At 33.3% G+C, this 17,135-nt stretch overlaps 4 protein-coding genes across 4 annotated transcripts; 3 read left to right on the top strand and 1 right to left on the bottom strand.

Moving 5' to 3' along the window:
• The first annotated feature begins 3,622 nt into the window (after positions 1–3,622).
• On the top strand, positions 3,623–8,360 carry LOC105650415 (RNA-binding (RRM/RBD/RNP motifs) family protein). The gene is made up of 11 exons (XM_089718514.1): positions 3,623–3,868; positions 4,092–4,163; positions 4,296–4,526; positions 5,067–5,148; positions 5,285–5,470; positions 5,717–5,908; positions 5,991–6,161; positions 6,482–6,569; positions 6,815–6,873; positions 7,417–7,482; positions 7,774–8,360. Exons 1-11 carry the CDS (start codon positions 3,720–3,722, stop codon positions 7,855–7,857), a joined length of 1,380 nt encoding a protein of 459 aa, XP_089574640.1. The 5' UTR covers positions 3,623–3,719; the 3' UTR covers positions 7,858–8,360.
• A 201-nt stretch (positions 8,361–8,561) lies between these two features.
• LOC105650414 (Pentatricopeptide repeat (PPR) superfamily protein) lies at positions 8,562–10,397 on the top strand. The gene has a single exon (XM_012237312.4). It carries the CDS (start codon positions 8,700–8,702, stop codon positions 10,218–10,220), a length of 1,521 nt encoding a protein of 506 aa, XP_012092702.1. The 5' UTR covers positions 8,562–8,699; the 3' UTR covers positions 10,221–10,397.
• Positions 10,398–10,802: 405 nt separating this feature from the next.
• LOC105650413 (Tryptophan/tyrosine permease) lies at positions 10,803–13,034 on the bottom strand. The gene is made up of 2 exons (XM_012237311.4): positions 11,353–13,034; positions 10,803–11,123 (listed from the first exon to the last, which is right to left on the bottom strand). The coding sequence occupies exons 1-2, from the start codon at positions 12,876–12,878 to the stop codon at positions 11,045–11,047; spliced, it is 1,605 nt and encodes a 534-aa protein (XP_012092701.1). The 5' UTR covers positions 12,879–13,034; the 3' UTR covers positions 10,803–11,044.
• Positions 13,035–14,447: 1,413 nt separating this feature from the next.
• ACHT4 (atypical CYS HIS rich thioredoxin 4) lies at positions 14,448–16,868 on the top strand. The gene is made up of 4 exons (XM_012237310.3): positions 14,448–15,014; positions 15,323–15,499; positions 15,622–15,786; positions 16,247–16,868. Exons 1-4 carry the CDS (start codon positions 14,763–14,765, stop codon positions 16,532–16,534), a joined length of 882 nt encoding a protein of 293 aa, XP_012092700.1. The 5' UTR covers positions 14,448–14,762; the 3' UTR covers positions 16,535–16,868.
• The last annotated feature ends 267 nt before the right edge of the window (positions 16,869–17,135 follow it).

Here is a 17,135-nt window from a genome sequence, read left to right as displayed (position 1 = left end):
AGATCATATGCATAAATTTATATATCTCAAAAGTCAATTTTCCCTGATGTAGTGATTTGAAATACTGGACACATCCTCTCCGCCAAACTATTAAGGATTTTATATTGCTTAAATTCCTCTCATTATAATTAATCAAACCACCTAACCCAAATGTGGGAAATTGAATTTCCAAGTGAAATTTCTTTTTTTTTTTAATGGAAATATATATGTACTATATATTATATATTATTTAATATCTGCCAATGTCATTGTTAAGGACATTATCTATTATATTAATATATAAAGAAAATAATTAATTTGTCATCCTTGCAGTTTGACAATGTTAATTAATGGTCTCCGAGGCTTATCTCCGTCAAATCACTTGGTTCTTCCATCTATTTTTTCTAGATTTTAACGTTAAAACCTTTAAAAAAGACTAAAATACACTAACACGTAATAATGGAAAATAATTAACTCATCTCTGAGATTTGACCAAACTAACTAAGTTATCCCTGTAGTTTAGTAATATTAATTAATGATCCCTGAGATTTACCTCCATCAAACCATTTGGTCATTTTATTTATTTTCTCTTCGGTTTTCTATTAAAAACTAAAAAAAAAAAAAAAAAAACTAAAATATCATTACAGTTGAGAAGAAAAAAACAAAACTAACCGATGTTATTTGGTTTATAACAGATTGACATTTAAGTCTTATTAAACTTACAACTGAAAATCTGCAAAAACGGTGATTTTTTTTTTTTCTAAAATATTCTTACTATTCCTATTGTCATATCTTCATTTCATTAGTTGTAATTTGTAATAGAATATATAAAATAACTTGTTCTCTTGAATATTGATACCTAAAATTAAATGCCTATTATTTTTATTGAAATTAACTCGATATATATTTTTCTTTTTCATTTTTTTTGTTGGTGACTCAAGACAGTAAAGTGACACATTATGTTGATCAAAAAAAATTTTTTTCTAGGTGAATATCAAATAATCAATGTAAACCCTGACTCTTCGTTTTCCTTCCACGACAAGGAAATTCTAACCTAAGTTAGTTTAGTCTTTTTTTCCTTTAAGTGTCAAGTATTTTAGTCTTTTGAAGGTTTTAACGGAAAATTATGGAAAAAATATACGAAATGACCAAATGGTTTGATAGAGGTAAACTTCAGAGACCATTAATTAATATTGTCAAACTATTGGATGATTTAATTAGTTTGGTCAAATCTTAGGGACGAATTAATTATTTTCTCTTAATATAATATTTATATAGTTAAAAAGTTGATTAATGGTTAGGATGACTTTAACCCTAACTTAGTTTTTGATACCATTTATTTTCCATATAGTTTAATGAAAAATTTTATTTTTACTTTTTATGATCCATCTTTAAGATGTTTTGGATGTCAACTTCAATACATGTACACAAAGAGTCAAGAGACACTATTAAATATTATGTAATTTCGTAATTCTAAAAAAAAAAAAACTATTTAATTCTGTCGGATTAATTTAAAATGATTTCTGTAAAAAATTTAAACTTTTATTCAGAATTTCATTATTTTGTGTTTGATATAAAAAAAATATTTATTTGAATGTAATAAATTCAATTTTATAAAATTGAACATAATTTTATAAATTATTTATTTTAAATTAAAATAAAAATTTGGAGAAAATAATTTTAAATATGAGCCATAATGTGTTGAACCATTTAATATTTTTCTTGTAGATTTTCAGTTTATATTGGACCGTAGTAGAATTTAGTTCACAAAATAGACATATAAAATTAAGATTTAGATAAACAAAAACTAATAATAATGTGATACAACCGAATTAATTATACGTGGAATGAACAAAAATCGCATATTTTTAATTATTATATATTTATTTTCCTGCAATATTAGTATAGATTTAAACTTATTAATAAACAATTTAATTGAATTTATTTTCAATTATTTAAAGAAAATAGAGGGTTAAACACATAAAATTGTTGTCTTTCCGAGGGCCTGTGAAAGTTTCTAAATCCATGGAAGTTTGTTTGCTGAACGTTTGGTCAGCAACAAGCTTTGCTCGTTTTTACATAAGCTGACGTCATCATCTGTCCTATGTATTCGGTTAAATTGCCACGTCGTCAACAGATCATCCGATTCCGAGGTGACGGCGACGTTTCATGATTGGCCTGGCCTCATTCTCGATCACAAACTCTCTTAATTTTGGCGTTTCATTTCCTACTGCAAATGAAATGTTTTATGTTTGAATACTAATTTGTTCAAGAGTGTAATAAGTGCATTACGTATCTATCCATTCTTCATTTGCTTTCACCAAATTTATACTAACATCACGACAAAATATTTTGATACAAAACTTTCATGTAAACGATAATCCGTATATTTTACGCATCAAATCAAATGATTATATAATTAGATATTTGTTTATGATTATTATTTATAAATTTTTCTACATAAAAATTTGTATTTTCAAGAGAAAAAACATCGTATATTTTTTCATAAGAGGAATACTAATTGCTGTTGTTCTTAAATTGACTATAATAACTTAATTATTGCAATCACTTTGAATAATCAAATTCCCAGAAAAAATATACCTTTTTAACTCACATTAATAATTATTATATTTTTTTAAACATAATTAAGGTATTTCAATCAATAGAACAATGAGGATTAGATAGTCACTTTAAGGATCAACGGTCACTAGTGTCCCTCTTTTGCGTAATATGATGGAAAATTTTGTAATGGATGTTCAAATCAAACCATTATAAAATCTTTCTCCGAATGACAATTTGAATGATCAAAGTTTATTATAAAACTCAGATAAATTAAATTAAAACACTAAAAGAATACTAATTTCTTATTTATCTCTTAATAAGTCCAAATTTCACAACTAAAAAACTTTCAATGGTGATATTATTATTATTATTTGTCATTGCAAGCATGGATTGAATGATATCTAAATTGTCATTTCTTATGGCTTGAAAGACTAGATTCAATTAATTAATTATCTTGATAAATGATTGAAGGTGTGGAGCCACCATAAATAATTATGAGATTTGAATAAGAAAGTGAGTATGAAAAAGTACTTGTAGAAATGCTACTCGAAAGTCATTTGTCATTTGTCATTACCATTTTTATTTTCATATTCAAAACAAGATCAAAGGATTAGGCTTTTTTCTGACAAGGATTGATGGCTTTCTAATCTCTAGATCTAGGTGAACTATTAACCAATATAATAAATTGAAAATTAAATCAAAATTAAATAATTATACTTTAAAAAATCAAAATATGAAATAACCCTATTGCATTCTCTATGACTATGTACAAATATGACTAAAAAAAATAATTAAATACATTGATTTCAATTGTCTGGTTTTTATTTTATAGTGTAAGAAACCAGTATTGCAAACCTTTGAATTTTTTTTAAAGAATAAGTTTCTTTCGATTTTATAGGTATGAAAAAAAAAATTTGCTGTTAATTTTTTTTTTCTAATTATTTATTTACAAGTCATTCTTTTCCTTAATACTATTTTAAAAAGAGAGAAAACCTTTTTGGGCTGAAGATTTGGGTTGGTGATTGGGCTTGGATCTGTCACTTGACAGAAATACAAACACAGTCGAGTCCACATTCACAAACTGCCGCCGGTATCCAAGAAATTAATTGCCGGCGATCATAAGCTGTTCTGCATAAGTTTCTCTTGAAGCGGGTGTGTCGTCCTCGTGGAAATAGCAAATGGAAGTCCAAAGAGGAGGATTAGAAGAAGAAGCAACGACGATTACTCTTTTGATACGACATCTTCCTGAAGCTATTCCCTATGAAACACTCTCCAGGCTCTTCTCTCACTACGGCTCTAGCTCTTTTCGTCCTTGCTCCGCCGGAAGGTATTCACCTCGTAAACTTTGTTCCTTTGTATAATTATTTTTATCCTTTTTCTATTTTTGTTCTTCTCGTTGGTTTTATAATTTGTGGCCTATGCAAGTAGTTAAATTCGTGAATTTTATCTGGTGGAATTAATTAGGATAGGCTGAATCTTACCTTAAATTGCGTATAAGTGGGTCCTCGGTAGAATGCTTGTTCTGTATTATTCGTTTAATCTTAATGCAGACTGAGGAACTGTGCATTTGTGGATTTCAAGAATGAAGCTTTGGCTTATCAAGCACAACGACAGTTAAATGGGTAAACTCTAGTCATGTTCAAAAATTGAGTTTGTTTCTCTTTCCTTTGCTCTTTTGCTTGTACCCTAAGCATTCATGTTGGTGTATCTGAAAGAGATGAGCTATGAACTAGTGTCTTCTAATGGTTGATTAGGTTGAGGTTTCTTGGTAAGGTCTTAGCAGTGGAGAAAGCTAATAAGCCAAATAAGGATAATAAAAATAACCAAAGTGAAACTCAGTTGGGGAAGGATCATACAGCACCAACTTCTGTGAAAAAGAACGCTTCTGTAACAGGAGATTTTGCCGATGGTTCCAAGTCCACGCCTGCTACTGAGCCTATTGCTCCAAGGCTTGGTGTAGATTATCCATTTCCTCCTTACCTGGAGTAAGTTCTCTCTTTTTCGAACTTTTGTTTGTTTTGATTTGATTCCTTTTGTGATTTTTTTTAATTAACGGTTGGATGGTTTGCACATGTATCTTCTTAGTTCACGGAGCACACATGCGTAATGGTTTGCACATGCATCTTCTTAGTTCACGGAGCACACATGCGTAATGCAAAACTCCATATCGACTTGCCACATTATTTTATGTGAATGGATAGAAGGGAAAGAGTTGGGAATTTGCCAAATATCCAATAAGGCATACCATTCTTTGACTTTTAAGGGGAAAGTAGATTTTATAAGGTCCCTGGTTGCTGCTTGCTTATTTTGGTGGTTAGATTCTTGCTCCTGGAACGTAGAGCTGTTTGCAAAGCCATAGAGAAACTAGCTATTAATAGGACATTGCTCTGCTATTGAGTTTGTGCCATACTCTTAGCTAATCAATTAAATGCTGAATTCTTGCGGCAACAAAATCGGCATCATTACCCTTTGCTATGCTACTAAATCATCTAGATTGGATTAAATATAGTTTGATTCTGCTACAGGTATGCTTATCCTCCTCCAGATGGAAATATTTTGACCAACATTGTTAATGCTCTTATTGCTGTTCCTCGGTTTTATACACAGGTTATATCCAATCTCTTATAAAGCCATGTAACAATCTTACATATATTTCTTCTTCCAGTTCTGCAGTTGCATTTTGTTATTATCAGTTGCAAAATATTGGAGTCATGCTGTTCACAAATTAACCTTTCATATTTAGGTGTTGCATTTGATGAACAAAATGAACATTCCAGCTCCATTTCGGATGGCTCTTCCCACTCCACCACTACCACCTTCGGCACCAGCACCTTCACCCCCACCCCCACCACCACCGACTACTGTTGCTGAAAAGCCTCATTTGGCAGATTTATCCAGCAGTGAATCCGAGATTGAGTCTTCAGATGAAGTATGTTGATTCTTCTAAAAAGTTTGTATTGCGTATGTCCAAAATCCGCACATGTTTAATGGTGAAAGTTTTGGGGCCACCTTAACTGGAAGCCTGTTTTATTGTTTGCCAGAGTATATAGATTCTCTCTGTACTCTATGTTGACCATATTTTTGTTCTGTTTAAAGGAAAGTCCTCAATGTTTTTGTCTGATCACTATTACTGAGTCCAGTAGAATGTGATTGTTTTAACCCTAAATTTTTTCAGGAGGTTGACGACAAAGCCTCCTCTCTTGGAACTTCAAGAGCAGTTAAATCAGGGCGAAAGCGCGTCAGACGAGAAGCAATTGTAGGTCCTGCAGTGGATAAAGATGTTGCTCATGAGGCTGTTGGAGTGAAACCTTCTGCCCTGGTCCCGAAAGAAATCCCTGTTATAAAAAAGAAGAACCCTGTGTTGCAGGTTATTTTCTTTCTAACAGAAATTATTGTTAAATTATCTGATGATTTATAATTTTTCACATATTTTTGTTGTCTTTTCACAGATTAAAATTGCTCCAAAAGTAACTCAGAATGAACAAAAGGATGATAGTATCGTGAAAGAATCCGAGAAGCCAGACAAAGAAGGATTGGATCATAAAAATTATGCAACTCCGGAAGAATTAGAGAGCAACAAGCTGGCTCCAGAGGAAATTCTATCACTTCCAAAGTTTAAGGTACCTAAGTTGGAAATTTTACGTGATTTTATAGTTAAAGGGATGGATATAATTTACTAATATATTGAAACTAGTCCAAACTAATAGATAACTTATTTTGTGGAAAAGTTGCTTGTTTATTATACAAAAGGCTAAGAGAACTCAACATGATGTCATTGAAAATTAGCTGCCATGGCGTCCCTCTTTTTTGGTATATGGGCCTGTGTATGCTAAAGTCTTTACACATTGATTTCAGTTAAATGTCTGAATCTGATTACTTGTCACTTTGGAAAATATAAATAATATTTGCAAGTGGTTGTAATAAGCTTTGGATTATGCAGAACTATACAGTTGGGAGTCCTGCATCTGTGTTGTACATAAAGAATTTGAGCAAGGACGTGGTTGCTGATGACTTCTTCTACATATTTGGTGAGCTAAAAATAGATGTAGCTATCTCGTAACTTATTTCTAGCAACCTTGACAAATATGCTGGATGTTCATATTTTGAGAAATGATTGTTCTTCAAATTCATCATTCATGGATCCTTAATGCTGAAGTTTTTTTTACTTTTGCTTTCTATGTATGTATGTATGTAATACTGCTCAGAGACCTAGGCTTTTGGCAATATAAAGAAAATTCTTGCTGATCCTGTCATTGCTTTGAATAAACTGTAGGGTCATTATTTGGAAGCATTAATGCAGCTAAAGTTGGCCTCAATGTGAAGTTAATGCAGGTAAGTTTGGTGAAATTAGTTATCTATAGCAATACTGATATGCCTTTTGCTTCGTTAGTGATGATTTGTTCTTTAAAACAAAAAGGAGGATCCATTAATGTTAATGGAAGGATGAGTGCAATGGTTAATGGAAGATAGACAGATAAAATTCACATAAAGTTAAAATTTTCTTGTCCATTCCATAATGGTAGGAAGCATGAATCAGGAGAGATTGAGGAAAGGGAAAAGAGTTTAGGCTTGAGGAAATCTAAATTCAACAGTGTGGACTTCATCAATGGTCACTAGAGTTCTCATTAAATCACTTTGAGGTTATCAAATTTCAATTGGTCAAAATAAAATAACTCCAGTTTCTTTTGGGGTATTGAATAGATCATTCAAACTGGTGTCTGATCAGAAAATGGCAGAAACCTAATGTGGCATTCAAACAATTATTTTTTAGTCTTATAAATGGGGGATTAAAAATCTTCTAACAAATCCACTATGTTTAAAAATTAAAGTGTGGTTGCTTTTGACCTTGGAACTAACTCAACATTTGAATTTCAGGAGGGAAGAATGAGGGGTCAAGCTTTTGTGACATTTCCATCAGTTGAACTTGCCCATCAAGCTCTGGTATGTATATTGTGGTATCATTTGTTCCCCAGCATATACGAACTTTCCATGTACCCTTGGTTTATATAATGGTTGGATACTTTTGATTCATTATTGCATGTTTTCATAAACATTTTCACACCCTATAGGTACAATTATAACAGGAGTGGCACTAACTATCTTTCTCCATTTTGCAATTTGGAATTAGATGAAAATCTACATCACAATGGCTTCCCTATGTGTCAGTAGTGTAGTGAGTCAGTAATGATGCACTGATATTGTTCAATGAAATCGTGGTTCATGATCTTGCAGAATTTAGTGAATGGATATGTCTTTAAAGGCAAGCCAATGATCATACAGTTTGGCCGGAATCCTTCAGCTGGCAAGGCAAATTAGGTGAGATTTACCATGATAGAGGGAGCTGCTTACGCCATTACATCTAATGGTTTTTTCCTCAAAGATTGGTTCTGCATATTCTAAAGGAAGCTGGAGTTAAGTCTCAGACTGAGATCATTAATGATGCAAGGACACAACTAACTTTTTGCCATGGGAACCACTTGATTTCTATGGACCTTATAGAGAGGCTCTGTGGTGGCAAGCCTTCCACCGATTATTGATAAAACTGCCAGCCACAGGAGGAGTAAAGATGGAACAATGTGCTCTAGAAAAAAAGAAAAAGGGAAAGAGAGGAAGGAATGGTCCAGCGCTCAGCTTAAATTCTTCCGTTTACTTGTTTCTTTCTTTTATCTTTAGCCCGGAAATTTTGGTCATTGAGAGATATCCAAACAGTGACTGAAGGTATTCTTGTACATATATAGTACAATAATTTATACTTGTAAAAATTTTTATGTTTTGATTTCACATATTATGAAATAATTATTCGACTATTTAGCAGCTAACCTGATGAATTACTTTTAGTTAAATAGTCCTATATCATGATTTGCTTCCTATGGGCTCACTTCTAGTAACTTTTGTTTAACAATTATGGTAGAAAAATTCCAACTTTTGGTAGAAACCTTCTCTTTAACGTAATTGAGGCTCAATATATATATATATATATATATATATATATATATATATATATGTGCTAAGTGAATTAGAGAAATCATTAATATTTGAGATCTATACAAACAAAATGAGAATTTTGAACTGTACAGAAAAAAAGATAGAATTTTGAAAACATTCTAGTAAGAAATTTCAACAAAGATTTCCAAATAATTGCTGGTGGATCCTTAATTATGTTGAGGTTAACTGTACCTCGCTTTCTCCTCTTCACGAACACAACTGCAGCAACAACAAAGCCAAGAACTAAAACAACCCTTCTGTTTCCTAGTTCTCATTATGTATTTTCCACATTTAAACAAGAAGAAAATCAAGAAAAAGCAAAGCACTTGCGCTCACTTTTACTCAGAAACCCAACAATCCACCAAATCACTCTACAAGTCCACTCTCAGCTACTCACCACTGGCTTATTGAACCATTCCATGCTTCTCTTGAACACTTTGCTTAGATGCTATTCTCTTAGTGACAAACCCCAGCTAGCTTTCTTGCTTTATAACCAACTCCAACAACTCTACTTTCACTCTCCCTCATCACTAAACCCTCCTTTTGATAGCTTTGCCTATACATTCCTTGCAAATGCAAGCACTAATTCTTCTTGTCTGTTTACAGGAAGACAGTTTCATAGTCTTATAATCAAAGTGGGTTTTCAATATCATGTTTATGTACAGACTGCTCTGCTAAATTTATATTCAGCTAGTGGGGTTTTAGGTGATGCATTTCTCGTGTTTGATGAAATGCCTGAGAGGAATTCTGTTACTTGGAATGTGATGATTACTGGATTGGTCAAGTGGGGTCAGCTTGAATTTGCACGTTCTCTCTTTGATGAGATGCCGGAAAAAAATGTTGTATCTTGGACTGGAATTATTGATGGGTATGTTAGGACAAATAGATATAGTGAAGGTTTAGCTTTGTTTCAAAGAATGATTATCTTTGAGGGTATCAAACCAAGTGAGATAACTATTCTTGCTATTTTACCTGCAATTTCAAATATGGGAGAATTAAAGGGTTGCAGATTGATTCACGGTTATGGAGAGAAAAGTGGATTTGTTGCTTCTGATATTCGTGTTACTAATTCAATTGTAGATACTTATGCAAAATGTGGTTGCATAGAGAGTGCATCACGATTTTTTGAGGAGATTTTAGTAGAGAGGAGAAATTTGGTATCTTGGACATCAATCATTTCTGGATTTGCAATGCATGGGATGGGAAAAGAAGCAGTGGAAAATTTTGAGAGGATGGAGAAAACGGGTTTGAAGCCAAATCGAGTAACGTTTTTGAGTGTTTTGAATGCATGTAGTCATGGAGGATTGGTTGAAGAGGGGCTCGAGTTTTTTGAAAAGATGGTGAACGAGTATCAGGTTGGGCCAGATATTAAGCATTATGGATGTTTAGTTGATATGTTGGGAAGGACAGGAAGGTTAGAAGAAGCAGAGAAATTGGCTTTGGAAATCCCTGGTGAAATTGTCAATGCTGTGATCTGGAGGACTCTTTTAGGTGCATGCAGCTTTCATGGTCATATGGAAATGGGTGAGAGGGTAACGAAGAGGATAATGCAAATGGAGAGAGGATACGGAGGAGATTATGTGCTCATGTATAATATCTTTGCTAGTGTTGGAAGGTTTCGGGATGCTGAAAGGCTGAGAAGATTAATGGATCAGAGAAATGCCTTAAAAGTTCCTGGCCATAGTTTTGTCTGAATAATTGCAAAATTAGGCCAGAGAGATTTAGACAGATATTATCTTTTGCTTTACAATTTCTGATGTAAAGGAAAAAGTTGGCTGTTCATAAACGTGACAGACCAAACAGATCATCATAGAGATGCTTCTGGATTGGCTTCTAATAATTCTAGTAGTCAATTCTTCTTTTGAACACAATTTTAGCAGCATCTTGTTGAAATGATGCCTTGAAATGGAGATGGCTTACACGAGAGAGAGGCAGAGGCAAATGGTAACGTACTTGGCAAGAAGAGGATTCGCATAACATTTGTGAATTATACACAGCTAACGTTGTCAAACAATGAATTCAAGATGAGGCTACAACTGGAGTAAATGCATTTTCGTTCTACAACATGGAAGGTGCTCCTGTGATTCCCAAAGCAGACATGCATATTTCTCTGTTATGATTCTTTTTTCTCCCATTTTTGTACCTACCATTTTTTTGGAATAAATTTCTTAATAATACAAATCTTTCTCCAAGGTTTTCACTTTCCTTTCCTGATGTTATTCCAGTCATGCATAGGCTCAATTCTTTTTGCATATTCGTATTAGACTAGGCGATACTGAGATAGAAATGGCGCTTTTCATGATATTGAAGCAGATATTTATAATATCAAAATAACAGTATGTCAATAATAGTATTTTGACATCAAGTTATTGTCCCTGTTGAATTAACCCGGTGGTAAAATACTTTTCAAAACCATTAAGTCAAAAAATGTGCCCTAGTCAGAAGATATTCATCACATGGAAGAAGTTGTCAATGCCACTCTGATTTATGAAGAGGAATTTGTTCTTCTGCCAACCATCTAATGCCAAATCCCCAAGATAGAAGCAATACCAAAAAGTAACAGAAGTGTGATATCACCTCCCAGCAGAATGGATGACCTGAAAAAACAACCACTGTTTTAGTTTTATGACAAAACTCTCCATTCTCTTGGCCTTTAAAAATTATCATGCCAAGAATATTATCTATAATTCATTTTAAAATGAATTCCCCGTTTTGAGTTTATTTATACCAAATGGAGCATTAGTGGTTGGAAAAGAAAAATAAAAAAAATAATCCAAATTACTGCGTGAATTAGCAAATAATTGGACTTGAGATTCTCTGTAATACCTGAGCTTCTTCCTGGATTGCTGTACATATGCCATTAGAGGAGGAAGCATACCAAACAGGAAACAATTTGCATAAACTCCAGCAAAATCAAGGGCTTTCGAAAAGGTTGAGGGAAAGAAAGATCCAATTAGAATAGGAATACTGAGTACTAGCATTGTTACGAGCGTTCGATGGAATGGATCGGATTCAGCCATGCTTGATGGCAGTTTATCTTCCAAGGCAGCAGAATAATTTGACCCGCCAAATAATGCTCTCCCTGCATTTCCACCATCATACCCACCAAAAAAAATCACTAATCCAACTCTTCCAGTTCCATCTCCATTTACAAGTATTTGAGACCCAGAGCTAAATTGCTCTTCAGAATTCATTTTCATCAATAGCAAATACAAAGTATCAAGAAGCTGTTTCGGAAAACTAATAGCATATCCTATCAAGCTAGTTGCCAGAGCAGAAAATGCAAAACCCTGAACAGCAGGTAAAGCAGAAGGATTGACAGAAAGCAAAAGGGAGATAGGGTCAATGAAAGAGGCAACTCTGTTAGTCCCAGAAAGCCCTAAAACAATCAAATTCCATGATAAAACCATAATTAAAGGAACAGCTCCACCAATTAGTATTGCCTTTCTAGCTTCAGAAACACTGTTTCCAGCTATCTTACATATAAAAGGGGTGATGACATGAAAACCTAATGTGAGTACAGTTACAGGTATAGCAGGCAAAATTGATGAAATACTCCATGAAGATTGAGTAAAGGAACCCAATACATTTGTTCTAGCCACAAATAGCCCAATGCATACTAGTGCAGTTATTGATAAAAGCATGAGCAAGCATAAAAAACGGTTTGTCGTATCGATAACCTTGAACGGAAAGAACGTAATTGCAATCCCAATGGCAAGCGGAAAAAATGCATTAGCCAATACGAGATTCATCCTTGGAAACCATTGGGACATTATTGAACCAATACCTGAAACACAAGCTACTAACAGAGAAAAACTCAAGCTAGCATAAACGACAGCCACTAAAGCACCAAAACGACGTCCTAATGCTTTAGTTGCAAGACTAGTAAAGCTTACCTCTGCAACCCCATCTTCTTGCATGGCAGCAAAGCTGAGTTCAGCAACAAGAATAATAGAAGAGAGAACATAAACCCAGGAAAGAAAAATGACAATGCTTGATGGAAATGAACCTGACCTAATTGTTGCAGCAGGCAAACCTAGCATTCCAGGACCTACTGCAGTTCCAATAATTAAACTGACAGCACCCCAGAAACTCTTTTTGTCCTTTTTTAGGGTTTCTTGAGGTTTATTCTTTCTGATAAAATTGTTATTGCTTAGTTTATCAGAATGAGAAATAGAGCACCTGAGAATGAGTGAGGGGGGGATTTTGATTTTGAGAGATGGAGTGAGCTTCTTATTGGGTGATGTAATATGGAAAACGGAGAATCTGGGTTGGTGAATATAGTATAAAAGATTGAATCCTGAGTTTGAAATTGAAGTGGGTTTGGTTAGACAGGAGGAAAAACGAAGCATTTCTCAGTTTTGGGATGATTAGAAACTGGAATCTTTGAAATGAGAAATGACACATGCGCATACGGCTTTACTCAGAATCTTTGGAATCTATTTGAAGACCCGGTTTAATATGGAATAGAAAGCTCACATCTTCCTAAGAAGTGTCAACAATACTGTTTGACCTTTTTTTTTTTTTTTCTTTTTTTGTTTTTCTGGCAACCTTTTTGTTGACTATTTCACGGGAATTTTTTCCTAATGAGAGCTTCCTGGATTTGCTGTCAGTGGCCCAATATTATATTTGGGCTTTTAGCCCACTAAATTACCCAATGGTGTAAAAGATTTTTTTTATCAGCAATTCATATTTTATTTTTTTAAATTATAAAATCAGAAAAAACTTATGAAACTCAATAAACTAAGGTTTTCTCTGCACATCCAAAATTACACTTGAGTTTGATAGGTGAAAAAATTTGATTACCAAAAACTCCATACAATAATACAAAATAGGCGTAGATATCTCTTATTGAGATAAAAAAAAATAAAATTAAAAAAAAAATTGTAAATATCAAAACAATACAACTCTTAGTTATTATATCCAAGCCAAAAAAGTTATCTCGGCCTCAACACATTTTTTTGCTAAGCAACCTGTGAAATGATTGCTATTTCTACTAACATGTCTGAACTCAATATGATTCAATCGGGTAATAGTCGAATCAAATTTATTAAAACTGTTTCACCATTTTCATAGGCATTTCTGCTTTTGAAGAACCTAATACAAAACATTTCTTGAATCTGACTCAATCATCAATTGTGTAAAATATTGATTTCTAGCTTGATAATTGCATATTTGTTTTGTAATGAATTAAGGTTCTGGATTTTAATATCTATTTTTTAAAATTAATAAAAAACAATCAAATCATTAATACATTAAATCTTGATAATCTTATTTTTATACGGTAAATAAGATAAAAAGTGATAATAGAGAAATAGTATTCTCAGTGTTATAAAGAAAAAATATAAAAATTTTCTTTTTCCCCCTTATTTTCCATCTTTATTTTTTTCCTAATCCAAATATAGAAATTGGCTTTTTTTTTACCAAAAAATTTCTTTTTTTAATATAAAATTTAAGCTAAAGCTCAATTTTTACAAGTGGATTTATTTATAATTACCAAGTTTTAATTAATATATAACATAAAACTGAGGTGGAAGATAATAATTCAAAAAATGTTGAAACTCATTTTCCTCCACAATTTCTCACCAATAATTCTGAGTTGTCAAATACCACAAAAAATTAAAAAAGAAAAAAATAAAAGAAGTTGTCCATTTTATCCAAAGTATATCCAATTTCTAACAGTCAAGGTAATAATAGGATGCCACGTGTCCCACATATTTCACCTCATGTGCCTCATATGAGCCATAAAAACCGGCCAACGAGATAAATAATCTTAAAACGACACAACCTTATCCATTGACTCCACCTCCTTGTCTTACTGGACATCTTACACCGTTGGATTCACATCCTCTAAGTAACCAGTCATGAAATCCAACGGTCCAAAGCCAATCTAGATGTCTATTAGTAACAGTTAACGACTCCATGAAAGAAACACCAGGTTGTGCTTTTTGTTTTTTACGTTCTGGCTTTGATTTGCTTTTGTAGCTTTTTAAAATCGCTTTGAAAAAAAGTGTTGTTTTCATTTTCTACAAGCAAGAAGAGGGAGAGAAAGAGACTCACTTTATTCAAAGGAAAAAAAGCGAAAAAAGCAATTCAAAGCCTTTACATCTAAACAAAAACAAAAATACATACATATACCATAATACCCATTTCAAATATCAAGATTTTTTAATCTGTATAACTATTTTTTCTTTCTCTTATAATTTTCTATTTTTCTTTCTTTGCTGTGGAAAATCATGGCAGATGTTTTGAGAAAGACCAATCTTGTTTCTTCTTCTTCTTCTTCATATATTGGTTATAGGAAAGTGCAGAAATATAGCAGTTCTGTTGTTGCAAAAAGTTGCAGACTTCCTTCAAAAGTGACTCCTCAAGCTTTGAAATCAACGACGTTGCATAATTCTGATTTCCTTGGTAAAAGTGTTCTTCTTCAAGAAAATCTGGGCAAATCCAAGAGATGGAATTATCTTAAATTTTCAATTAAGGCTCAGGTTAGTTAAGATCTGATTTTGGTTTACTTTTTCTTTGTCAGTTTTGTTTTCCCTTTATAATTAATTGCTTAGATAATTAGGGATTTTGGCTTGGAAATCCGAAAGATTTAATTTTGGAAGAAGAAAGACTTTGAGTTTTCTTTTTCAAGATTTGTTTATTTGCAATTAATTAGTTTTCTGTAAAATCGATAACCTTTATTCAATTATGAGACTTTCTGATATGGGGAACCCTAATTTTGATAAATTTTCTTCCATTTAGGTATATCTGATTAATTTTTTCATTGCCCTTTTATTATGGATATTACCAGGCTGGCCTCAGGCTCAAGAAGTCCCAAACATGGTGGGAGAAGGGTTTGCAACCCAACATGAAGGAGGTGACCTCTGCACAAGACCTTGTGGACACCCTCTTGAATGCTGGGGACAAACTTGTCATTGTTGATTTCTTCTCTCCTGGCTGTGGTGGCTGCAAAGCTCTCCATCCCAAGGTATATATACATATATGTGTATAAATTGATGCAGATACTAATATTTTAGTTGCTTTTTTTAAAACTTTAAGTGAATATTATCTATTTTCTAAACTAGGATATGGATTGCTTTGTGGTGACAGATATGTCAATTGGCGGAGATGAACCCAGATGTGCTGTTCCTTAATGTAAATTATGAGGAACACAAATCTATGTGCCATAGCCTCAATGTCCATGTGCTTCCATTCTTTAGATTTTACCGAGGGGCTCAAGGCCGGGTATGCAGCTTTAGCTGCACTAATGCAACGGTTAGTTTTGCGCCTTTCCTTTTGGTTCTTTTGCTGATTTTAGTTATTGCTATGCAGTGATTGATTCGAAGTCCCACGATTTGTTGCTTATCTTTAATTCATTGATGATTTGTCTCACTTTATTTGTGATTATCAATTTCTTGAATTGTGATTTATGATCATATCTAAAACAGTATATTTCTCTTCTAGATCTAAGATTTTATCAAAAGCATATCTTTCAAGGCCTCAATGTTACTATTAATCACAAATTTTGTTAGTATAGATATTGTTTTAGCTTGGAATTGCTTCAAAATAATAGCTAGTGCAATCTAGTACCTCGTGTTATTTGTGTGACCCTGGATTTTGTTAGTCTTACTTCATGTTTGGTTTAGTTATGTTAAATTCTTATAGAATATGATTCGTTCATCATGAACATCAAAGTTTTATGGTTGATTTTAACTAAATGTTGGTTGTAATCCAGATCAAGAAATTTAAGGATGCATTGGCCAAGCACACCCCGGACCGATGCAGTCTTGGACCAACAAAAGGGCTGGAGGAGAAAGAGCTCATGGCTTTGGCTGCAAACAGAGATCTCAAATTCACATATACACCAAAACCAGTCGAATCTGCTCCAGCCGAGGAAGAGACAGTGCCAGCAATTGTCCCATCTCATTCTATTTCAACCCTGCCTCTTCCCCTTCCCCTGCCCATGACAAGCCTGGAGCCTCAAGATTTGGAGGAGAAAAACTTAGTAACATCAGGGAGGTGATAGCTCCTGCAACTCTTCCGAATCTCCTTGTACAGTTCTAGTTTGTGCTATGTAAAATCTTCTTGATACAGGTAGAACAAACTAGTAGAGTGAAAGTCTGTATTGTGTATCCTCACAGAATTTCAGGCTTTTGGATATATTTTTTTGGTCCTGGCCTGCTGGCTGCTGCTACTTGTATGAGGGGTCTGTCTGATGTGAAAAGCTTGTCTTTTTGTATTTTATTTCTCTTTCTTTTTTTTCCCAACTCTTGTTTGGAGAACACAAAATGGTTAGTCTTGTATTCTGGATCTTTATTATGAACATAATACCAATATATTACTATTTACTAATATTATATCAGCCTCCCATTTTTTAGTGTTAATTGTTTTGTTCTTGTTCAGAATATAAGTTTGGTTTTAATCAGACGCCCAAAAATTGGCTTTAAATGCGGGATGAAATAGTTACATGCCAATCGTAAAGGGTGATCATTTGTTTTTAAATAAATAATGATTAAGGCTTTGTTAGCAACAATTTTTAATAGCTTTGCTTTTAGCGTTTGGCTTGATCAGAATGTTAATTGATATTTTTATAGTATTTGATAATATTGTATTTGAATTAATTC

Source organism: Jatropha curcas, chromosome 2 (genome assembly GCF_041381405.1).
Source record: "Jatropha curcas cultivar XTBG-Jc1 chromosome 2, XTBG_Jcur_1.0, whole genome shotgun sequence".
Taxonomy (NCBI): Eukaryota; Viridiplantae; Streptophyta; class Magnoliopsida; order Malpighiales; family Euphorbiaceae; genus Jatropha; species Jatropha curcas.
The sequence above is the reverse complement of the archived record's forward strand: the minus strand, read 5'-3'. Positions and strand labels throughout refer to the sequence as shown.